Source organism: Lacerta agilis, chromosome 16 (assembly GCF_009819535.1).
Source record: "Lacerta agilis isolate rLacAgi1 chromosome 16, rLacAgi1.pri, whole genome shotgun sequence".
Taxonomy (NCBI): domain Eukaryota; kingdom Metazoa; phylum Chordata; class Lepidosauria; order Squamata; family Lacertidae; genus Lacerta; species Lacerta agilis.
The window spans coordinates 22,887,656-22,913,372 of NC_046327.1; the positions used below are offsets into that span (position 1 = coordinate 22,887,656).

The 25,717-nt window shown below is 38.8% G+C and overlaps 1 protein-coding gene across 2 annotated transcripts in view; it reads right to left on the reverse strand.

Moving 5' to 3' along the window:
* The window catches only part of ZCCHC7 (zinc finger CCHC-type containing 7), a 123,633-nt gene extending 99,939 nt beyond the window's left edge, over positions 1-23,694 (reverse strand). The window contains exons 1-2 of one of the 2 annotated variants that reach the window (XM_033173034.1): positions 23,583-23,694; positions 15,909-16,618 (exon numbers count right to left, since the gene is read on the reverse strand). In XM_033173034.1, coding sequence (XP_033028925.1) covers positions 15,909-16,599 — 691 coding nt within the window. In that variant the 5' untranslated portion in view covers positions 16,600-16,618; positions 23,583-23,694. Of the gene's footprint in view, positions 1-15,908; positions 16,619-23,444; positions 23,518-23,582 lie in introns of those variants that run through there. The other variant, XM_033173035.1, reaches the window with a different exon arrangement.
* Between the last annotated feature and the right edge of the window lie 2,023 nt (positions 23,695-25,717).

Here is a 25,717-nt window from a genome sequence, read left to right on the forward strand (position 1 = left end):
TATTTCAGGTATTTACTGCTGTATCTGCATGCCTCAACATGGTCAAGCATCCTCATGGCTGTGATTGTTTTGGAACTGGTATTCCCCCTCAGTTCTTCCATCACCTGACTTCTACCACATGACAGCCTATAACATTAATGCAGGGATTTTCAGTATGCAGAAGTCCTCTCAGAAGCACTGCTCAGAAGCACTGTTATGTAGCTTGTCTTAAAATGAAATCTTGATTTAATGTAAATAAAACCTACACCATACAAGCTGTTTCAACAGAATCCATGATCCTCTACTAATTACACTGAATTAAACTTGTTTTTCCTATATAAAAGACCATTGGATAGTTACAATGGAATGGTCTCGGTGGTGGGGTGCACATTTTTATTCTTATTTATTTATGATGATTACTTTGTCAAATAAATAAATAAAAATAGGAGGAAGTTCATTATAGGGAAATATATTACTGGAGCAAACCTTGATATCAAAAATAATAAAGATGACTGGTCATGTATTGTAATATATAATTGGGGCAAGTTACGACTATTTGATTTAAAAAAAAAAAAAAAATTAAACAGCTGGCCTTTTAAGACACCTCACAGGCTGCTTTTGGAATTCACCTCAATTTCAAAACCATTTGCCACATGGCATGAGGCCTGCCCCCTTGAACTCACGCAACTACTTTCCTTATTCAGTGGATCTTGGATATGACCTTCAAGTAAGTTATTTGTTTAAGAGCCACCTATGTATTATATTGGTTGATTGATCACCCAGCTTGCCTCACACAGACCACCAGAGAGCTAATATGATATGGAAAGCAACATGGGGGCTGGGGAGCTAATATGATATGGAAAGCAACATGGGGGCTGGGGACATTTAACCTTTCCTCTATGTTATTTTACTACAGTGGTACCCCGCTAGACGAATGCTTCGCTAGACGAAAAACTCGCTAGACGAAAGCATTCGTCTAGCGGGAGGCTGCCCCGCTAGACGAAAAAGTCTATGGGGCTGCCTCGCAAGCCGAAAAAATTTCGTCTTTTTTTTTTTTCGTTTTGCGGAGCGCGGCTCCCATTGCCGCTCCGCAAGACGAAAACCCCGCTAGACGAAAATTTTCGCGGGACGAATTATTTTCGTCTAGCGGGGCACCACTGTAATGTAAATTGCCCCTCAAGGTTTTTGCAGCATTTAGGGAAGGCTGAAATATCAGCTCCTGTATCATGCTCATAGTTTAATCTCATGGAGCACATTGCAGTTTGGAAAATGGGGGTAGGATTTAGTCAGCCCCCATGCTGTTTTCATTCATATTAAGGGGGGGGATGACGAGACCAATCACAGATATACCAGTTCAGCCCTCAAGTGTCCTTGGAAATGGACTACATACAAATGACCCTTGCCTTCATTGAGGTAAAAACAGACATACTACCTTACAAATAGCAATAGAGAGATGAGTCAATTTAACATGCACTCATTCGTATACACATTCCAACCCTTTCCTGCATTAATCTTAATTTTAAAAAAATCTGTACAAAAATGGGTAAAAATATGAATTTTACCTCAGTGTACATGTTGCTAAATTATTTTAACTCTAAAATAATTTTAAAACTAATTCTGATACATTTTAAGCCATAAACTGTATCATAAAATTCAGAGCATTGAAAAATCCAAAGAAATTTTATATTCTGACCATGTATTATTAGTCAGGGAGGTATAAATTATACTGGTTTGCTTAATCTTCTCCACCCCAACTTATAAATTCCCCGTTTTAACTGAATAAAGTAAACCATTTGAACTGACTGAAATACACTGCCATTAATAAGGTACACTTCTACTGTTAACTAAAAATCTTAGTTAACAATAACAAGGTCTGTTGGGAAATTTCATAGCTATTTCACATTTTCTCATAATTTTAATACGGTGCCACTCAATTTTATTATGCTTATCATGAATGTTTTAACTTAGCTAGAATACCACCAATCCACAAATATGGAGCTCTTCCAAGTTCTCTCCCAATGTGATATAATGAACTTATGCTTTCTTCAGATTACTCACCATCAGAATTAAAAGAAACCGAACTAAAAGTATGCCAAAGATATAAGAAAGGATTTTGTAGTAGGTTATGCATCATTTGTATCCATAGAGACTTGTAAAATAGTTACATTTTGCACTATTTAGTTATACTTCCTTAATTTGGCCTTACTTAACCATTTTTTATTAACAGACCAGAGTTCTGTATCACCACCATTAAAATTTGGAAGAGTACATAGTGAGAACATAGCAAATCTCTTGACTCGGTACTAAACATACATACAAATGCATCTGAGTCAGTTCATAATGCTCTCTCAGTTAGTGTCTTGCCTGAAGAGTTTTAGTAGGGAGTGGAGGGAGATACCTAAATTCAGAAGAGACCATGCCAGTAAGGTAAAGCAGGTTCTACTCCACTTCATTTTTGGACTAAAATTATGCACATGATGACAAGTGAGGGATCATCATGAATTAACTCCAAAAGATTACATGTCTTCCATTATTCTTTCTCTATTAAGAGCTCTACATACCGGTAACTCAACAATTTTATTAGCATTTTAATCAAAAATGTTACAGTTACTGTCACCTATGCCAAAATTCATGTTCTGGGTACCAACTTGGCCAATGATATTATTTTCTCCATATATTTTCTGATAAAAGTATTTTCTAACACTCTATTATAATTATACATATTCTTATCCTCTATAATGAAAATCATGAGCTGTCCAAATGGAAGATGGATGTCTGCTGCTATTGAAAGATGCTCTGCTTCTACTCTAAGATACCTGTCATAGTGGCCTGCTTCAGATGATCATCTCCCAGCTTATTATGCCAAGATACAGACAAGCCTTTTGCCTCTACAAAAAGACCCTTCACACTAGCAGCAAATAAACCAGGAAGTGTCCAATGAACCATAGTGTCCTATTGCATCCAACCAGGAAACTATGGTTAGCCTGGGAACAAGCCAGGATCTTAAACTAACTTCCAAACCATGCTTTAAGATCCTAGCTTGTTCCGAAGCTGCTAACCACAGTTTCCTGGATCAGACGAGGTGGGATATTAAGGTGCATTGAAAACTTTCTGTTTAATTGTAGAAAAGAGGCTACACATATAGACAATAATCTTGGAAGGTATTCAGTGTGCTCCGTCAGCACAAGCATTTCTGATTGCCTGATAGAACAATCACCTCTCTCCTACTTCCACACTATTCTAGGGGTTCTCCAGACTCCCCTAAGCCAATTTGGGATATGGAGGGAAGCCCTGTTTTACTAGCATAAGTCTTTGTGTGGGCTTCCATTCGAGACCCCAGTTAGTTGAATCCAGTCCCTTGTGCATATCTCAGCTTAATAATCGGACAGAATTCTCTGAATGTGGCCAATGGGTCATCATCAGGGCATCTTATATTAGCAAGTCATTATGTCATCAAGTTATTTGACATATTCATTACTATTCACTTGCATTTTTTTAAAAAAAAACCTTCACCTTACTACTGTGCTTTCAAGATGCTCTGAAAACTAGAATCAGCTTCACAGACACTGTTACTATCTAAAATCCATTATTTTGTAATTGAAGTATATTGTCAAAGAAAAACACTGCAAGCATGTTTAAGAAAAACATATTTAGCATTATGTTTAACTTGTAATACAATACCAAGATATGCCAACAGATTGGCGCTTTGAAGGGGATGTACCAACTGCAGTACCAGTACTGTGTCATAGGTCATCTCTTTATGCAAGAACTGGCAGAAAGGTATACTCATTCAAATATTAAGACTGGGAGGCAAATATTTGATTTGATCATTTCAAGATTTTTTATTCTGTACAACGAAGTCTCTATAATTACACGTTTGATAGGCAAACACCTAAAATATTATTTGTAGTTTAGAGACACTACCGAAGAGGCACAAGTTCCATAAAAGTGCATAACAGCAGAAAACATTTAACAGCTGGCATGTTTTAGAAACACAAAATAGTTCCTGCTATTCTCTCTCTCAACCTATCAAGACACAAGAGAAACAGGTTATTTACCTATTGTTACAATAAACATAAAGCCTTCTTCTAAAAAGCCTACAGGTCTGAGTCTTTGTCAGTATCTCATGTGGACAAATCCTTTGGCTTTTGAGGGAGGAAAGAGAAAGAATGGAATAAAATGGCAATTCTCCAGAAGTTAAAATTCTACTACTGAATATTTTAATAGCTAGTTAAAAATGAAGAAAGGATTACATCTAAGGATAGTCTTTCAAAGACATCTCGCTTCCCATTTTATACACAGAAGCACTGATTAGAGCATTACACATAATCCATTTACTATTATTTCTGAAAATGTGTACAAGTATAAAATACTACTCTGGCTATAATTATTATTTCTCTTGATTTCAGTGGAACTGAATGACAAAGAATTGCACCCTTGAAGGTGGGGAGGAATACAAATCTAGTTAATCTCTGAATTTATAGCATCAATTGATGACTGGAAGAACATTTTACATGCTGGTAATGTTAATATAAAATAACAAACAAAGCAAAAATGTTTTATAGATTTAAAAAATGCAATTGGTAAAAATTTCCAGTTCACCAAGACATCTTTAAAACTCCTGGACTATGTGACAAAATATACTTCTTATTCTCAATTTACTTCTTATCTCAATTTAGTATGGCTATCAATTTCCACAAATCAGAAAAAGAGAAAGTGTTTTTTAAATAAAGCTTTTGCATTTAAAACAGTTTAAGGCAGATGCAGCCCTGAAACCATTTATTCAGGAGCAAACCACCAGCACCCTGAGTTTCAGCTAAGATACTGTACTAATAATGTGGTTCCAAAGTTGCAGAACAGAGTTTGGTATTGACAATATTTTACTTTTCTAAACTGTGGTTAAACCACATATCACTTAAATATATTAAATGCAGAATATAACCTACATGTTCCTGCGTACCCACATACATATCTATTTTCTTAAAAGCACAATGCTGGCTAGCATACTAGATAGCAATCAACAAATCCTTAAACACTTCTAATGCAAGTGTAAGTTGTGGAACAAGTCAGTCATAAGATATTTAAAATGGAATAAATTAGTAAAGTTTGCCTTTAACATTAGGTTCTGAGCTCTAAAACTTAACTGTATTAAAAAAATAAAGCTTGGGCAAATGATATACAGCCTCATGAACTGTTGGTTTCCCACAAATACAAATGTTATATTTCTGGTTTGAAGTGTTTTTTAGATGGGGGCAGAAGAGGAAAACTTTAAGACATTTCAATGCAAAACTTTTCATAAGGCAGGATGTTGGTAACATAATGTAAAGGAAAAATCAAACACCGCAGTAAAGCCAGCTCTAGAATTGTTTCCTTTCACCCTCAGACATAATCAGACACTAAAAAAATATTACAAGACGAGTACTGGGTAAAAAAAATCATAATGAACCTCTCAGATGAGAAACTAATTGGTACTAAGTACACAATGGCTTACATTTAATCCTGTTAATAATCACACAAAAAAAGAAATAAAAGACTCACTTTTCAGCCATCTCTCTGGACGACTGGGCTAAAATAACAGCATGACTAAATCTGACATTGACCCCTTGGCCCTGCTAGAAGTTTAAAGAATTCCTTTGAGTCTTCTGAGATCATGTCCTCCCACCACCACCCCCTGCTCAACAACTCCAAAGGAGTGGGCTAGTCCCATACATTTGACAGTCTTTTTGCAGAAAGGTAGAATAAAGAATGGCTACACAGAAACTTTGTTCTAGTTGTTGTAGTGATCTAACACTAGATTTAAAACATCTCAAAAGCTACAGGAAACAGTACATTAAAATATTTAATATAAAAACATCCTTTACAGAGTTCGGTTACTGCTGCAACAGCCAAAAAACACTCCTGAAAGTTGCAATAAGTTATAGTTAGCAGGAAAATCCAGTTAAGTCTTTATGATGAGGCACATATTTTAGGAGGGCAACAGCACAAGGTTCATATTTATTGTTTTAACCTGTCATGACACCCCATTTTCAAACCAACGGGACAGTGCTATTTCTGGTTACTTTCAGGATATGGCTAGACCTTCTCTCATGAATCACATCATGAAGTCAGCAATTTATTGTTGTTTTTTAGTGCAACTGAAACAGAAACTTATACCCAAATTCCCGCAAAGAAAGGGACAATATTAGCAAAGAGAAAAACAAAAGCAACAGAAATGTATAATGTTCACGATGATATTTTCCATCATTGGATTACGAAGATTAATCTACAGAATTGCCACTACACCCATTTCAGTATGATGAAAATAGTTTTGAGAGTAAATGTAATCTATCTAAAACTGAGAAATATAGAAAATCTTGCAACTGTATTCTATAGCTAGATAACATGTTCACCATTGCACATGCACCCCACAACTTCTATCAATTCAGATGTCTGAAAGAGATGTGTTTAAGGGCTCTGCACCATAAAGAATCTAAGTCATAACATTATACAAATTGGCAGCAATCCTCTTTACATGAGAATATTTTAAGAAGTCACATACTACAAATGTAAACTGATTTCTCTCTCTGCTTCAGTGAACTGCCCTGAATGTTGTTCCTCATATCCTATCATTGTCTCCCTGAACAGTGCGCAGACCCTATCTAATCCTTTTAACTTTTTTTCTTCTGTTAAATACATGTCAGGCTAACAGTGGACATTGGATAAATAAAATAATGACCACCAGGGCTACATTACACAGCAAGTCCCCCCCCCATTATTGTAATTGTGCATACTATATAGAAGCATAATTTAATTGTCAAGAGACTGATTTACTTCACAAGGCTGAAGGGCCCACAAGTATATGCAAAAAAGAGGAAAAAAGAAAATGCATTCACATGTGATTGCCGTATCTTGGATTGAAAACGTTTATAAACTGCTACATTTTATATTTTTTAAAACGTTTTAAAGAAAAGATTTTCTCACTGTTTCACGGTTTCTTTTTCTGGTAAAAAAGTAGGAATTTAGCAGCTTTTACCCCCTACTGTGGCCAAGGATGAGGGGAAGAAGGGGTTGCCTGCATTTAATCCCGCGTGCACACACACACCCCAAAATGGATCACTGGGTGTGTTCCTGGCTGCAAACATATCATTCAGGAGCAGGGTGTGCTCAATCCCTGGCCCGGATGTGGTCTCCCAAACCACCGTTTTACATATGAGGAAGGAAAGAAGGACATTCCCTTGAGAGAGGCTTTTCCAGGCTTGGCTTAGGGCAAGTAAACTTTATAGCGAGAAGCATTGTGATGTCATAACTTTATATTAGCATGGCCACACATAGCAGAAGGGTGCGTGGTAAAAGATAATATTTAGAGGACCTGTGGTAGATTTTGCCATGCATTCTTCTTTTTCCAGAATTTAATCAGATTGGCACTGCACAAGAGATATGAGTCAGGATTTCTAAAAGTTACGAGTGAAATTATCTTATTAGGTTTTCTTGGAATACTCTGTCAGTACTCTTGCCCCTCTCATTTTCAATACTATAATTATACCATATGCAAAAATAATCAATCAAAATAGAACTACCAAATTTTGCAAAGTACAAATAAAATAGTTTGGGAAGCTGAGCAAAATGCAGGTATATTTATATTAAAACACACTCCATAGTCATGGGACTTTGAGAATGAAAACACTGCTTGGATGACATAAGACTTCTCCAATTTTAATGGGGGGGTTGGGGGGGTTCTGAGGCGGGGCTAAAAAGATAGAATGGCAAGGCTAGCCAAATGCTGGTGTAAATAGACAAACTGGCTTGTAATAGACAAACGTACGGTTATAAGAGTGAAAATGTCAAGTACTCTGACTTTTGGTATTCTAACATGCTAAAGAACAAAAATGTCACCAGAGGTTGGGGATGAGGAAGTGATTATTATTTTATTCCAGGCAACTATGCAAATGTCGAGACCCCAATAATTATCACTACATTTATAAATGCAGTAAGATCAAAGTACTGATGTTATTTTTAGAAGATGCCAGTGTACAAAGTAACTGTACATAACAAAACCATGGTCATGAATTTATTTGAAATTAAGACCAGCTTATTATGGCAGAGCTTGTTTCAGGCATGAGATGCAAGAATGTTTATTTAAAGACAGGTTTTCACAACAGCTATTTGCAACTGTATCTATTAAATATTAGTCAGAACTAATTAAATCAACAACTAAAAATTTATCAGAATGTGATTATTTAGGGTGCTGTTTGATGGCCAAAGTGAAGCAAATGGGGGCTACATCTGCTTGTCTCTCTTTCGTAAGCTTCTATAGCAGCCATTACTCACCAATAACTATTGAAACAAAGGCAGGGAAATACCGGTAAACACACAAACTCAAACTTTTACCACCCTTGTTTGGAGATATTATCATAAATGTATTGAAGTCAGGCATTGTATGTCACAATGCATCGGGACTTTTTTACAAATGTAAATCTAATAATGCCAAGGCTTACCGAGGTTTAACTACTTCCTTCCACCTTATATTTCACAATAATTTAGATTATTAACTATCTCTCATACACTAATATTTCATGTTTAGCATGTTCAAAGGATTGCTATTCCAATCTTTTTACATCTTCTTTTCATTTCAAATAATGTTCTGGATTATTTTCATACCATATATACATAGTTAAGATTCCTCACTTTGCTTTTGCCACCACTTGGCCAGAATGACAACAAACAAATTATCAAATTATAATGACAACACTGTTACTGTCTACATATAATTTAAATTTATCTCACACTGACTTTTGCTGAATGCTAAAGCAGATCTGACACATTGTTGCCATCATCTTGTTTTCCAAAGGGGCACATCTGCACTCCGTTTAATTGTTATAAAATTTTATGTAAAAAAAAACCCAAAAAAACAGACTAAATTACTTTTCCCACCCAACCTCACAGCTCAAACAACAATGCAAAGCTTCTTCCCAACCTATAAGAAACATTAATAGATGGGGATAAGGAAGAAAGATCAAACTGAGGAGGGAAGTGGAAAAAAATCCCCCTTTAACAATCAACAAAATGACAAAAAGGGGGGAAAGTGGAAAAAGTCACCCAGAATATATGACCATGTAAGCATGGGCACTCTTGCAGAAAACCTAGTCTGCAACCCAAAGCCATGGGAAATTTAAATTAGTTAAAGCCATGGTCCACAATAGGCAGAGAAATCTGCACAGATAAAAGGAGGCTGTGAAGGCTGCAGGTATACTTAGCCTAGATCACCAGAGATTTCCACACAAACTTTATTAGTTTTATTAATTTTTTTAAAATAATCAAGAGAATCAAGAGTATCCACATTACACCGTAAAGAAGATTAACTTTTTTTCCTTTAATCAAATATCCATATGCATGTGCTGTTCCTAGCGAAGAGGGGTAGAAGGATTCCCATTGCTTATTACAGCTCCAGGGTGCACAGTGTTATAATAATTCATGCACAAAAAGCTCTTCCTATGTTTAAATAATGTTAACGTTCCCATAAACAAAAGCAAGAAGAAAAGTTAAAAATAAAGCAGCAGCAGCTTTAAACTTGGTGCATTCTTCTCCATGAAAAGCAGAACATATTACATCATTCCAAAGTTATTCACCAATTCAATGGTCCTGCAGTGCATGGACAGAAGTCATATTTTTTTTGACACCAACCTATGAATTTAATTTGGTGTGGCATGACTAACTTAATCTATCCTTCTGGAAAATTGTAACTTAATTTACTTATCAACTTAATATGTATGTTAACATTGTCAAATCAATATTTCATTTTGAATCTATGGACTTAGAAGTAAGAAAATCCCATCTATTTTAGAGAATATCAAATGGTGGAATAATAATAATTTAAAAAAACTATCTTTGAAAATAACAGCCATATGCAACCTGTGCATTCTGAAATACAAAGCTGTAACAATCATCACAAGAACTGAGTACAGCTTTTTAATGGTAGGATGATTACATGAACTTTCTCTGTATATTTTAGAGCTCCTAATAGATCTCAACTATACTTATTAAAACAGTTTTCTGTTTAAATCTTGCCCAATGTTTTTACATATATGTAAGATTAAAGTTCTCTTACGAGCGGACCTTCACACAGTGGTGCAGCAAAGTACACATTTTCTTCAAGATGTACAAATAAATATCATTTCACAAGGCACAATGCCACCCATTTTACAAGAAAATTCAGGTTTCATTTATTTTTGCCTTAATACGATGAAAATAACGTTCTGAAAAGCATCAAAAATATTTTGTGGCAAAGATCAGCCTCTCAGTAAACTGAAAGTGTAGCATTTTGACAGCAACAATAGCAGAAATTACTAAAATACCTACTTTACCTATTCTTACAGTAAGTGCTAAGAACTGCAGCATTTAATAGTTCTGTTCTAGGAATAATGCTTTAACCACCTATTGTGGCAAATGTTTTTTCGTGAATGGTTCAATTTCAGTATAAATTCAACTTACATAAAATTTACCTAATTTCTATGTAAGCAAAAAATAGTTTTATTGGTCAGATGGAAAAACCGTTTTAAAGATTCCTAATAAAAGAAAATAGATGCTTTCTGAAAAAGTCCCAAGGTTTAAAAGACATAGCATTTAAATATATATTTTCTACTACAGCAATAAAATGACTTCCTATCAAATTAAACATACACAAAACATTACTAAGAAAGTATCAGTTCTATACTAGATGTTGCTACAATATTCAAGGATCAAAAAAAGCGGATTACCACCACAGGGAAACAAAAAGATCAGTAAGGGAAACAAATCATTTTGAACTAAAATGTTGTTTTCCCAACATGCTAGTTCAGTTTTCTGCTTCTCTCTTTACTGGTAAAAAGCTGTTGTTTAAAAAATAGCTGCTCAGCAGAAGGTTTTTAACTTTACCAATGACTTATGCCAAAATTTTAGATTATTTTCCCAACAGCTACATACATAGGTAGTGAACTGCCAAAACATCACCTGAAGTTCCAGTGTTAACATTAATGACTTGAAACCTAACAGAATCAACATTTAGTTTCCTAACACTGAGTGTGCCTAGTAGCTACACTGCATGTGGAATAAACAGCACCAGTGCTTTTTTTCCTGGGGGGACGCTGGGGTACGCATACCCCTAAATATTTTGTGAATCTAAGTTTGGCCACATTGAGGGGCAGTGTTTCAATATGAATAGGAAAATGAGAGTACCCCTAAACATTTTTTTAGGGGGGGGAAGTACTGAACACCACCATATACACAGTAAAGGGGGCTTATTAAAAATGAGTGCCTATCTTTAAAAACCTTCCTTCCTTTTAGAAGAGTGTGTTCCTCTCATTAATTCATGATTAAAAGTGATATGAACAAATAGCATTAACAGGTAGGTAGCCGTGTTGGTCTGCCATAGTCAAAACAAAATTTAAAAAATTTAAAAATTCCTTCCAGTAGCACCTTAGAGACCAACTAAGTTTGTTCTTGGTATCTGAAGAAGTGTGCATGCACACAAAAGCTCATACCAAGAACAAACTTAGTTGGTCTTTAAGGTGCTACTGGAAAGAATTTTTTTTTAGATAGCATTAACATTAGATAAAAAGCAAATCTGTTCCAAACACAGTGTAATATTTAAAGCCAATTATATTTTTTTAAAAACCACACTTTGTCAATTTTGTAATGTAGTGCAGTATTTTTCAACCACTGTTCCGCGGCACACTAGTGTGCCGCGAGATGTTGCCTGGCGTGCCGTGGGAAATTACTTTATATATAGTCAATATAGGCACAGAGTTAAATTTTTTAACATTTTCTAATGGTGGTGTGCCTCGTGATTTTTTTCATGAAACAAGTGTGCCTTTGCCCAAAAAAGGTTGAAAAACACTGCTCTAAAGCGCATCTGCTTACATGACTGGTCATTTCCTACAAATTCTGCTCTTCAAATTTCTCTTTTCACACCCTTTCATTCTTCAAAAGCTAGGCTGGAAAAAGTGTACACTGTGATCCAAACCGTCACAAATTCTGACCATTGTTACTGCCTAACGGCAAGTTTTTAAAAGGGAAATTGTGCAAATCTCAACAACAAAAATGGTTTCTCTAAAGCAAAACATTATTCCAAAAACATTACATCTTTTTTGTTTAGCCATTTATCACTTCTGGAACAAGACTAATGTTGGATAGGATTTAAAGCTAGTCACTTTCCAAATTAGCAGGTAGATGTCAGAAATCCTGCGAAAGCAAGAGTGACTGCACCATGGAAAGGACATGTAAACTAGTTGCAGTATCTAAATGCATCAATTTCCAGAATTATTGAAATGCTAGCCAAAGCCACAATAAAGGTTCCAAAGCTTTTAATTAGGCATACAATCTGCTGAGCGATTGCTGCAAAATGCAGCACAATTCAGTAGCATCCGGTATATATCCAGTGTGACCCAACGTCACACCAACGGATTTCTGCTTACACAATGGGATTTCTCCTCCCTCTTGTGCACACACACCCAAATTTAAGTCCCCCAACACTCTAGAACAGATTTTGATAGCACAAAGGGAGCTTTAGGAGGGAAGAGAGAGCAGAACAGTCCCATCAAACAATCAGAAGTGTGTTTCACTAGCAGACTGACACAACTGGATTTCACCGTATTGCTGATAAATTAATACCCAAATCATACAGAGAGAGGGAGAGAAGGAAATAAACTTGAGATTATTCTGGAAACATTTAGATCAGAGCTTTCCAAACTGTGTGTCGCGACATATTAGTGTGTTGGCTACAGTCTGTAGGTGTGTCACGCAAACACTCCCTGTGCTCCTCCTGGGGCTGGAAAGGGGTTAATAAAACTGAATTGTTGTGTCACGAAATGAAGTATGTTTAAAAATTGTGTCACCAAAATGAAAAGTTTGGAAAGCTTTGATTTATATATTCCTTCCTGCATGCCATCAGGGAATGAGAATGTTACAAAAGCCATCCTATTAGTTGTAAAGAAAAACAAGTTGTAGCAGCTTTCATCATGAAGATGGACAGGCCTGCTAGTGCACTGAAACTGTTTTTGCCCAATATTAAAAATGTGAAAATCAGCACAGTAGCAGGGGGTGGGGGTGGGGATTTGGTAAAAAATTACACCTAATAAGAGGAGAGGTACATATTTTCACTGCTGCAAGAGATTAACCATCCCAGTTTCAGCCTGTACCTGGGGCATGCACAATGCTAACTCTCTTTTTGCAGAACTTGTGAAGAGTTTGGAAACATATGTATCAATCTTTGATTGACCACAGCTTGCTGTTTCATCTGAACACAACAAACTGTGGTTAGTCTTAACAGTGGTTCTTTTCAAAAAAGCAGACTTTGAACAATAGGTTATGGAGCTGGCTTATTTCAACAAGCCACAGTTAAGATTAGCCACAGTTTAGGATTTGGATGCAACGCTGAACTGTTGTTAACAGAAAGCAGGAGTTAAAACCTCTGATCTCTTCAGGGCTCACAAATGAAGAGGGGAGAATGTGTGAGCCCAAGGTGTGCCTAGGATCACTGCCATGGCTTGCAGCCATTATTTTTCAAAGGCTAACATATTGAGCAGAAAACAAGCCATGGGAAACTTGACACATGCACAGTCATACCTCATGTTACGGCCGTTGCAGGTTACGTTTTTTCACACGCTCCACGCCAAACCCGGAAGTACCGGAACGGGTTACTTCCAGGTTTCGGCGCTCACGCATGTGCAGAAACACCAAATTGTGTCATGCGTGTGCGTGCACTGCGGGATACGAACGCTGCGGGTTGCGGATGTGCCTCCGTCACGGATTACGTCCATAACCCGAGCGTCCACTGTATAGCTGAAACATATAAAACCTTAGTTCGAAGTAAGAAACAAAAATTAACTCCGTATTTATATAATTAATCATAAAATAAATAGTTCTCTTGGTAGCTCACAAATAAAGCATGCAAATGTAATTAAACACACAATATTATACCATAACAGTTTACATAAAAACAGCAGCATAAAAACAGAGAAAGAATAAAAACAGCCTACCAAAAATCTGCAGCAATGGTTCAGAACATTAAAAATAGATTTTTTTAAATACTGAGAGATTTTAAAAAGTCTTTAACTATGGCCAAACTGACCATAAAGTTGGTGCCAGCCAACCCTCTCTGGGGAGGGAATAGCATGGCCTGGATGCAACCATTGAGAAGTCTCTGTCTCTGGTAGCCATCCCCTTCATTTTATTTGGTGCAGACACTCAAGAGCAGGGCCTCTGAAGCTCATATGGTATGTAGAAGAAGACAGTATTTTTCAGGTATCCTGGTCCCAAGGTGTGTGTTAAATCACTGATCTTGATTTTTAAAGCCCTTAACACCTTGGGACCAGGATACCTAAAAAAAACTGTCTTCTGAAGTCACACTTAGGTATTTGCTTCCCAACGAAATCAAAAGACTTCTGAAAATTAGGAAATGTTCACATTAGCAATTTACAATAAAGATCAAATATCTGAAATATACTTAATATTATATATTAAGTATATATTATATATTATATATTATATATTAAGTATAGATATAACAGGTACGCAGACTGCCCTTCTTTTTGTTATAAATTGTGTTACAAATTACAGGATGTTGAAAGTAGGAGCTGAGGGTGCATCATATGAAAGACACACTTCAGGAAGGATTTCAAATTCCATATTGGAGCAATACCTTTATTAGGCCAAGGAAAAAGTCACAGAATAGTGTGCAAGTTACAGAACTTGTCATCAGGCTAGATCAGCCTTCCCTAACCTGGTGCCCTTCAGATACTTTGGATTACAATCTATCAGCCTCACTCAGAATGGGGCTGTGTTGTGCTGGCTGGGGCAGATGTGAACTGTAGTCCAAAACATCTGAAGGGCATTGGACTGAGGAAGGCTGGGCTATATGGTAAACAAAGTAAGGGAATGGGAGGAATAAAGTTGGCTGGTGGCTGCTGTTGACATCAGTCTGTCTCGAGAGACAATGGAATGCGCCTCTGGGAGTGAAATCAAACCACTATGTTAGCAGCGCAAGCCTGGGCAGTGTGCATGGAGGCCCTGGGCTGCCCAGATTACAAAACCTCCTTCTCAGCCTCGCTGATGCGCTCCAAAGGAAAGCAGAACAATACATTTGGCACCAACTTGGCGGGAGGAGTTGCCAGAAGGAGGTGTATAAGGCACCATCCAACCATCTTAGGGACTCCACTCCAGATTTGTGTAGGTTTACTCCTTGGCCTTTGCTTTTTCCAATGATCTCCCCCAAGACAGAGGTTTAGGATCAGAGTTTTCCTTCTCCTAGATGGGCTACCTTCGCAGGTTGACAAGCGCCATTTGCCCCTCACTTCCCTCTACTATTGGTCTCTTCCACTCAATCCGCCCATCAGCTATCCTCACCTAGTTTAGCCAACTAATCAAAGCCATTCCCAGGGTATGACTACTGTTGCATGCTGGCAGCTGGTAGGAGCCACAGGTGAGAACTGAGTGCAGATTGGGGACCAAAGGTGGACAAACTATCCCAGAAGGAGCACAACATGTTCCCCACCAGAGGTACTATGCCTCCCCCAACACTCCTTACACCCCAGCGGATAGTAAATAAATAATAAATACTTTATAATAAAGTTACCAGTGGGTACTTTGAGCAAATCTCCAGCTTTTGGAAGGTAACCTGTATTAGAATGATAAACTGTGATAAGGAAAGCTTTTTAATAATAATAATAATAATAATAATAATAATAATAATAATAATAATAAACAGCAATAACACACTTTAGTAATTGTCCTGAAAGGAACTTTTATATTCAGCAGATAACAGCTATGCTAAGAATGGGACTTCTGCTGCCAAAATGCCCATTACACAAGTGCACTGTTACAACTGGATATAACTAATTGTTTCCATCAGAACAGCCAGATCTTCATCATAGTTCTGAGGTCTATTTGGAGTTATAATCCTAAAAATATATACTAACCTTCACTGGCCAATGTTCCACAGCCCTCAAGGTTTAAGAGGATGTTGTCATCTTTGTCCTCTCTGGCACCTCCCAGCAGCATCCAGCTCTCTACATTATCACTTTCAGAGGCAATGCTTCTCACATCAACTGCATTCTCATCACTAGAGCTATCCTCTATTACTAAAATCTTGTGGATCATGCGAACACCTTCATGGTGAAAGGAGATAGACTTTTCACTAGTCCTTTTCTCCTTCTTTGAAATTCCTGTGGTCCATCCCTTTGAATTTGGAGTAATCTGAGAAGAATGTCTAGTGGGCTTTGGCGAGGTGAGCTCTGCAAGACTGTATGTTTTCCCTGGCACTGGAGCCTCTGGTGTTGTTCGCTTCTGGAGTCTGCTTCTGTAAATGCTGTCTTCATCAGGGGTGTCTGACAAGGTGATAACATCTGGACTATCAGAAACGTGAGTGACTTCACTGTCTGAAATTATAATAAAGTTGTTGTTTTTTTGCTCTTTACTAACTAAACTCTGCTTTTGCCCAGATCCATGTTCTTCAGTTTCTTCTCCAATGGCATCCTCATGGCCTTGTGCATAATGGACTTGGCTATAAAGGTGAAATTCTACTTCGCTATCAATACTTTCTTCACTAGAAGACTCTTCACAGTAGAGATCATCTTCAAATGCTTCTATATCATCATATCCACCAAGCATTGTGGAAAGTATTTTGCATCTAGCAAAAGAAACAGACAAACCAAAATAATGAATGATGCTAATCAATACAAAATGAAGATTTCATTTACATGCAAGTACCAACCTTTAACATGCACAAAACCTCAGGCCAACCACTTTAACAGTGCAATCCTATGCATGTTTTAAGGAGTTTTACTGGAGTCCAATCATGTTGGTCTCCCTCCAAACTACTTTAAATTTTATACCAGCGTCACCTCCAACTCGTCTCAATTCAATTTGATGAAAGCTATTTTAAAAACATTTGAAATAACGCTTCCTTCAGAAATGGAAGTAATTCACCATCCAATAATGAACCATTAACAACCCTGGCCACGGGTCTACTCAGCTGCAACTGACAGGTTTTCACTAGCTAAGATGAACAACATCCTCAAGGTAGAACAGATCAGAATTATCCTAGCTACTGCACTAAGAGGACTAAGTCCAACACTGCCAATTTCAATTCTGCCCCTATGGCTGTGTCCAAGTCAGACTAATGTCAGCAAGTTTATCAGCAAATAATATAGCCAAGACATTGCAGTGATCAGCCTTTGGTGCACCTTAGGGTTTAGACCCTCACCACCTGGAAGAACACAAATGGCCATAATTTCACTGAAACAAAGGGGGGAGAAAGAGAGAAACACTACCTCTTTGTTGCTATCACAACACAAGTCTGCAATTGGACACTATGACATGGTTGGTTAGATTCAACGGTCTTTCCGGTATTGGCATTCAAGTCATCTCCGTATACTTCAGGTCCCCTGGCTCCTCATTAAAATAGGAAGCTGGGATCCAATGAAATGCACAGCATCAGGGAGCATCCCTGCCTATAGCACCAGCAAACCCATTTCACATCCTGCTAGTGCAACAAGAGAGGCATCAATGGTACCACCTAAGTACCCCAAATCATTCTGGAAACCTTCCAAACTAGTCTCTCACCTTTTCTTATACTTTCATTCTGAATACCTGATGAGTCCCTCAAGAATACAGAAACCACTACACTAGCCACTCACAGCCAAGTCACATGAAACATTTGGTACTCATTCAGCTATCAATAAATTGAGTACAAAAGTGTAAGTATCACACTTTTGAAGGCTGTGTGCTTATACAAGGCATGGCATCTCACTTTTAAACACATACTGGCCTCTTTTTTAAAAAAAAAATGAGAGTATGTACACAGGCGACACAAAGGTGCACTGAGTCTGTGGCTGGCAAACAGGCACCCAGGGATGATTCACACTGCCAGCCCCAGATTTAAAGAGTCAGAACAAGTTATTTAGGTACACAACCAGGCATCCTTACACTTTGCTAGATAAAGGCTTACAAAGGGGTAAATGCTACTTGCCACAGGAAAGTGGCACACTAACTGTCTGAATGCTCTGTCCCCCTCCAAGGGAAAGAAGGGAACTAGAGGCAGCTAGCCCAGGGAATAAAGAAATGGCTGCCACAAGACATATCGGTTGGTGATCAACAAAGTTGCTTTTTTCCACTTACTTCTAAAAGATGCAGTTCAATTGCCAACATGATAAATTCAGAAGGGGGTGGGGGCTATTGGGTTGTTTTTATTTCAATTATGTATTTTGTGGTTTTATATTTTGATTTTATTCTGCGAACCACCCTGAGACCTCCAGGTATAGGGCGGTATATAGGTAAATTCAATAAATTCAATAAAGAAATAAGATTCAAACCAACAGAACCCAGATGATGCACAGCTGGCAGTAACCGAAAGATATCACAAAATAATCATGCTTACTACACCACCCTGTTTGCAGTCAGTGAAAATATCAAAAGAATTTCCACATAAACTGATTTTTTGCAATAAAAGTAGTAAATATAAATGCATAGAGCTGGGAAGAATGGTGAAATATTAAATGATAGTACCATAATTTCAGCTGTGTGGCAATACTTCAGCGTGTAAGCCTGCAGACAGAGCCTGTTCTCCCTTTTCACTTTCTGTAGATCTGAGGCACTTGACAAAAAACTATTGGCTGGGCATTTTTAAAACATCACTCATACCCCCTAATAGAAAGCACTTTCCTCATTCCATAGCAAACAAAATCCATAAACTGACACAACATTAATAAGCCAAGGACCACTTTCATATCTTAAGTAAAGCTAACAGGCCCTGGCACAGTAACAGCAGAAGCCTTGGAGTTAAAAGAACACAATGCATGCTGTGAGGGGCTTAATTTTCCACACTTTGAGCTCATTCATACGAGCCTTAGACTGTGGGGATATTTCTCACAGGAAATAACTTAATAACCACCCCTTCATACAAAGCAGACGGTGAAGGGGTGGTTGTTGACTCAAGGCTATCAAGTCAAGCCATATTGCCACGCTACACAGATGTAGCACAACATCTGTGAACCAGTGTAAGATGGAGACAAGGAATTACCCCGGCTCCTCATTAAAGCACAACAGTTTTTAAGAACAGAGAAGATTTACACTCAGAGAAAAATATGAAGAAGTTTGATGCCTAGAGAAAATCTTGGCACATACTGGGGGAAAGCAGTCACAAATCACAAGTCACAAACAGTACATAGGAACATAGACCAGCAATATGACTTGGGATAAGGCTATCTAGCTAAGTACTATCTACACTGACTGGCAGCAGATCTTCAGCGTTTCAGCTGGGGGTCTTTCAGAATCCTACCTGAAGAAGCCAGGAAAGTGTCCAAGGCTATAAATTTCTTAAAGACAAGGAAATAGGATTTTTTTTACTAGACAAACTTCTTTTAGTGGCATTTCATCAACCTGTTTCTGTTCCACTCTATTCTATTTTGTGTAAGATCTCAGGGTGGGTAATAATCAAACTGTGAGAAAATAAAATGTTAATATCAATAGAATCACAAAAACGCATAAAAAATCAAAATATATAAGCCATCTCTCAGCTGAACAACAGTAACAATTGCCAAAGGAAATGTAAAAAAAAAAATTGGGATGCCATCTGAATGATAACACTGCAGGCACCAACCAGGTTTCAGGTTTGCAAGAAGTTCCAAATCTAGGTGAAAATAGCAGTATTTTTAAGGGGGGGAAGCAACAGCAAATGCAAGTGCATTAGACTGAAATGTTTGCCAATGCCTGCTTTAACTATTAATTACCAGTTTCAACTCTGTATTTAATAGTTAAAACAATTAAAATGATGTCACCATGTCTGTAATTATAATACAGTCTGATCACAATAAACTCTTGTTTTTCTCCAGGGACCTGGTAAATGGTTGGACTAACTGCAATATGCCAAGCTAAAAAGCAATAACCCTATCTGAGAGATGCAAGGACCTGAGGTGGGAGGGAAACTGGAAAAACAGAGAGAAAACTCGTGATTCAAAATTTGTCTGGGTTTTTTATTTTTGAGAACAAATTAGAGGAGAAACAGAAAAATTGGGGCATCTCCCCATTTTTGCATTGTTTCCTACCACCCCAGGCCTTCCCACCTCCAGTTGAAAGGTGGACAAAATCTGTATCTTATTACAATAACGAATTCTATTTTTCTTTAAAAACAAAACAAAACACCAAAGAATCTAGCACCAACCTGTTGACCAAATTTATATGCCATAGTAATCCATGAACTTTGGCTTGCTGTGAACAGTGAACTACTGCATCCTACAGTATCACTCTCATTTTGCACCTCTCTTCACTAAACAAGGACCAACAAATCATGAGCCTTGGCTTAGTGTGACATGGTAACTAGCATCTGTTGTTTGTTTCTTGTTTCTGATGTTCAGCCAAGGCTTGTTCTTGGTTTACCAAACAGTTTGGGAGGAGCAAACTATGAGCACTGGCTCACACATAAAGGCAACGTTCATGTTTTGTTGCTCCCAGCAAAACAAGATGGTGGCAAAATGGGAGCTATTCAGCAGTACAGTATTCATTTGCACACTGCTCACTCATGGTAAGCCACAGCTTATGGCTTATAGTGACACACCACCATGCAGCCAATGTATTGTGGCATACTTTTCATAAACAAGACTCTACTAATTTAATTCCCACAAATGACAGACTTCAGCAAACCACTTTTTCTCATCCTCATTCAACCTACAACATGGGGATAATAATACTGGCTCACCTAGCAGGGGTACTGCAAGGATTACTATTGTGCACGAAGCACTATGAATATTTGAAATACACTACGTAAAAGTGTTATTCTGTGGGTTTTATAACAGGAGAACAAAATGGAACACAAACTTTGGCAAAAGAAATGCCAACAGGATGCTAAAAAATAATTTGAGAAGCACAATGCTAAACAAACACCACCAACAAAAACTCTTCAAATACATTTGTAGCAGGAATCAGGTGGAGAAGCAGCTGGACTTCTGGATGATAAGAGAATCAAATGTGTACTGAAGAAGATTACAGAGAAGTTGAATGAATTTGTTGCATATGTCTCCACAGCAGAATATATAGGGCAGAACTGCGTACCTGAACTAATATTCACAGGATAGGAGTCTGAGGAATTGAGGAAGAAAGGGGTGGCAAGAAATGGCGTTCTCTAGGCCTAACAGAAAAAATAAAAATGGACAAATTGCCATATGATGTCCACCTGAGTTCTCAGAGAACTCAAATGTGAAATTGCTGGTCTTCTAACAAAAATACAGGTGAAACTCAAAAAATTAGAATATCATGGAAAAGTTCATTTATGTAAGCAACTGTTTTCATTAGCTACTGGAGTTTAATATATGAAATAGACTCATGACATGCAAAGCGAGATATTTCAAGCCTTTATTTTTTATAATTGTGATGATTTTGGTGTTCAGCTGATGAAAACCCCAAAGTTGAGATTGTTAATTTGGGGTTCTCATCAGCTGTATGCCATAATCATCACAATTATAACAAAAAAGGCTTGACATATCTCACTTTGCATGTCATGAGTCTATCTCATACATTAGTTTCACCTTTTAAGTTGAACTACTGAAAGAAATGAACCTTTCCACGATATTCTAATTTTTCAAGTTTCAACTATATGTAACCTTTCCCCAAGATCATCCTCCATACCTGATGACTGGAAAGCAGCCAATGCAACATCAATTTTGAAAAACAGATCCAAGTGGGATTCTGGAAATTAAAGGCTAGTTAGCTTAATGTTTGTTCTGAGGAAACTGGTAGAATTAACAAGCATACAGTATAGAAGAACAAGTCTTCCTGAACCAGAAGCAGCATGGCTTCAGCAAGGGCAAATCCTGTGTCATTAAACTCGAGAATGTCAACAAGCATATAGATAGAGGTGATCCAATTGACACTGCTTACTTAAGACTTTCAAAAAGCTTTTGACAAAGAACTTACTGTGGATCAGTAACTGCTTAAGAAACAGGAAACAGAGTGTACGTAGAATGGACAATTCTCCCAATAAAGGATATAATGAGTTCCCCAAAGATCAGTACTGGGATGTGTTTTTTAGCATCTTCATAAATTACTTAAGAGCTAGGGGTGAACAACGAAGTAGCCAAGTCACCAAATTGTCCAGGGGGTTAAAACAAAACAGGATTGTGAAACATTCCAGAAGGTTCTCTCCAAACTAAGTGAACAGAGAGTAAGATGGCAAATGCAATTCAGTGTAAGTCAGTGTAAAGGGATGAATGGGGGGGGGCGACCTTAATTTCACATATATACTCATGTGCTCTAAATTAGCAGTGACTGATTAGGAACAAGACATTGTGATTGTAGTGGATAGTTCAATGAAGTCTGACACAGCGGGGGGCAGCTGTGGAAAAAGGAGAATTCCATGCTAGGGTTTATTGGGAATGGATCTGAAAATAAAACTGCTAGTATCATAATACCATTACACAAATCTAAGGCATGAACATATTTTGAATACTGTGTAAAGTTCTGGTTACCTCCCCTTAAAACGTTAATTGTGGGGCTTGAAAAGTTCAGAAAAGGACAACCAAAGTGATCAATGGGTCAGAGCAACTCCCCTTGAATTGAGGAAACAACGTTTTGGACTTTCTAGTTTACAGAAAAGGCAAGTAAGAAGCCATGTGATAGAGGTGTATACAATTGTGAACAGTGTGGAGAAAATGGAGAGAGATTTTTTTTCTCCTCCCTCACATAAAACTTGGGGACATTCAATGAAGCTTAATTTAGGAAGATTCGGATTAGACAATGGAAAGTACTTCTCCACACAGTGCATAGTTAAATTATGGCATTTGCTTCCATAAGATAGAGTTGTGGCCACTATGGCTTTTTAAATTTGGCGCCCCTATGGAGGCTTCACCCAGGGCAAGAAACTTGGCTAGCCCCTCACCCTCTCCGTAGCTACAGCTCTGCCTCATGGCACTACTCCCCTTCCCCAAGATCAGTTGCCAACTGTGCTGTGTTGGAAGAGACCAGGTGGCCAACACAATCTTTCCACACTTTTTAGTTGAACAGGACCACAAATAGTTTTTCTCAAGCATCCCAACATCCCAGGCGCTGTCCCCCTCAGAGCATGTGAAAAATACATTTTCTCTGAACAGAACAAAGCTTCAACTTGCAACAGGCAAACAAGACCTAACAGTGCTGCGATATGGTATCCCTTCCTACAGCCTCTCTCAAACTTGGGTTCCCAGCTGTTGTTGCTGGGACTACAACTCCCATCAACCCTTGCGAGCAGGAGCAGCGGTCGGGGAGGATGGGACCTGTAGTCCAACAACATCTGGGGACCCAAGTTTGAGAGAGGCTGTGGCTAATCAATGCTTTGACCTCCTGACGGGAAGCAGGAGGGAGAGAACGACGTTAAGGATGCCGACGCCTTCGAACATGAGCAGAGTGCTCCCCACCCCCACAGAGAACCATCCTTTACAAAAGTAAAAACGTAACAAAACACACACACACACACACGAGCGGGCAACCTGAGGAAAGGATAGTTGGGTAACGTCGGCGCGGGGGTGAGGTGGGGCCAGATAAAAGCGGGTGCGCCAACAGCTGACCGGGCCAGGCCGGGGGTCAAGGCCACCTATTCCTCGAGCTCGCTCGCGCACGTTACTCACTAGCGCTGCCTGCTGCGACCAGGAAGCCCCTCACGACCGGAACAGGCGCCTCCAACGACCTCCTCCTCCCGCCCCTCGCGTCGAGCTGCGCTTCCGCCCGCGGAGGCAAAGAAGGGGGCGGGGCGTGACGCTAATGGCCGCGCCTGCGCCCCGTCTTGCCACGGAGGCCAGAGCGCAGGCGCCCCGTATCTCTCACACACACGCAGCCCCCCCCCCCCACGGGTCATTGCCTTGAAGCCGAGGGCGGGGTGGAAGGGAGAAGGTGGCGGCGCTCTTGTTTGTGAAAGGAAGCGGCCGAAGGAGAAGGGCTGGGCGGCCTGGAGGTGAAAAGAGGGGCAGGGGCGCGCCATGGATGCCTTATCGTGAAAAGGGACGAGAAGGTAGCGCTTGGGGGTTTGGAGCGATACCAGAGTTGTCGCTTTAAGAAAATTTGTTGGCGCTTGTGCTTCATGCAAGGCCGTCCCACCCATGTGGGTAAGGTTATCTCACCGACTCAGGCAGCAGGAGATGACGGTGTAGATCTTTATTCAGAACACCTCAGGCAGCAGGATCCAGGGGGGCATCAGATCCCAATCTTCTTGAGAGGAGGAACTTCAGCAGATCACATTTTGGCTTGCTTTGCCTACAGCCACCTGCCTTTTATAACCCGTGTATTAGTCACATCCACAAAGGACCAGTGGAAAGACTTTAGTTGTTGTTGTTGTTTTAAAAAATAAAGGAATGAAAGAAAATCTAGGCAATAAGTTAGTATGGGGAAAACAGAAATATAAGTTGTAGGTTGGGTTAAAGGTAGAATTTGGGGTTGATCTCATTTGGTTGAATGACTACACGTGCTTTGATTTGTCCTGATGCATTCCTACATTGGGGAAGGGGACCTCAGCCCTGGAACCCCAAATGTGGTGCACCAGGCCCCTCTATGGAGTCTTGAGACTCTCCTCAGACTACACATGTCATTTTCCCTGCTCCACATCCACCTTGAACTTTTGTATGGCTGGGATGTGTCTTTGAAATGTATAAATACCTGTTGCTTGCCTGGATTGAGAGATACGCGTGTAGAGATCTCTGATGTTTGCATGGTTGGACTGCAGTCTACTGCACAAAGATAAGCTCATCTGTTGCTCCAGCCACCAGTGGCATGCACCCCCCAAAATGTTTCCCCCAAAGGCTGAAAAAGGTTTCCCAACCCTCACCTAATTATTCTTTACAAGACAGAACCTCATGGAAATTGTGCAGTGTATATTCTCAGAACACCAGAATAACACAACCAAAAATGCATGATAGAATTAGAAGGACAGATCTGAGAACCAGGCAAGTGAGGGCCAAATTACATTAATTCTGTAATTGGGACTGTCCTTACCTTCTGTGTTTTGGAGAGAAGCCTACTGAAATCAATGGAACTTGCACCAAAGTAAGTGTGCATAAGGTCACAGCCATTATTACACTCTTGCATCATCCTGAGCTGAAAGCGATGGTTGTGATGGTCAGTTTATGAACATACACTGCTTCTGAAGCCAATGCTAACTAGGCTTATTGCAGAAAAAAAAAGAATATACAATACCAGAATACCTTTTAGCAATGGCTAATGAAGAAGGAGGCTTGCTTGGGCAATGATCCTTTGTGGGAGGGGAGGGATGTAACAAGTACATGTACATAAACATCCCCATGATAGTAAAGGCCAGGAACTAAAACTAGGCAGGTGCAAAGCCTTTTGTGTGCTTTGTGGGCATTTTAAATGGCAGACCATATTGCCACCTAACTTTGAAGCTGCCCTCTTTTTTATGCTTTTTAAGTGACCTTTTGGCATGTTGAGTGGACATTTAAATTTTTGAAAGGTTTTTAATAAACTGTTGATCATCAAATTGACAATGTTGTTTTAATGACATTCTACCTTAAAAAGTGCATGTAAGATGTTTCAAGAAGCAGGACATTTGTAGCTGGATCCAGAAAAGTCTTTGGGTTTACTTGATGAGGTGAAACCATCTGAAAGCTCTGCCCTGTTGTCCACATAAGGACAGAAAGTGAGGCTTCTATAATTAAACCAGGCATGTCTGTATTAGATATTTCGGCCACCTCATGAGAAGAGAAGACTCCCTGGAAAAGACCCTAATGCTGGGAAAGATTGACGGAAAGGGGAC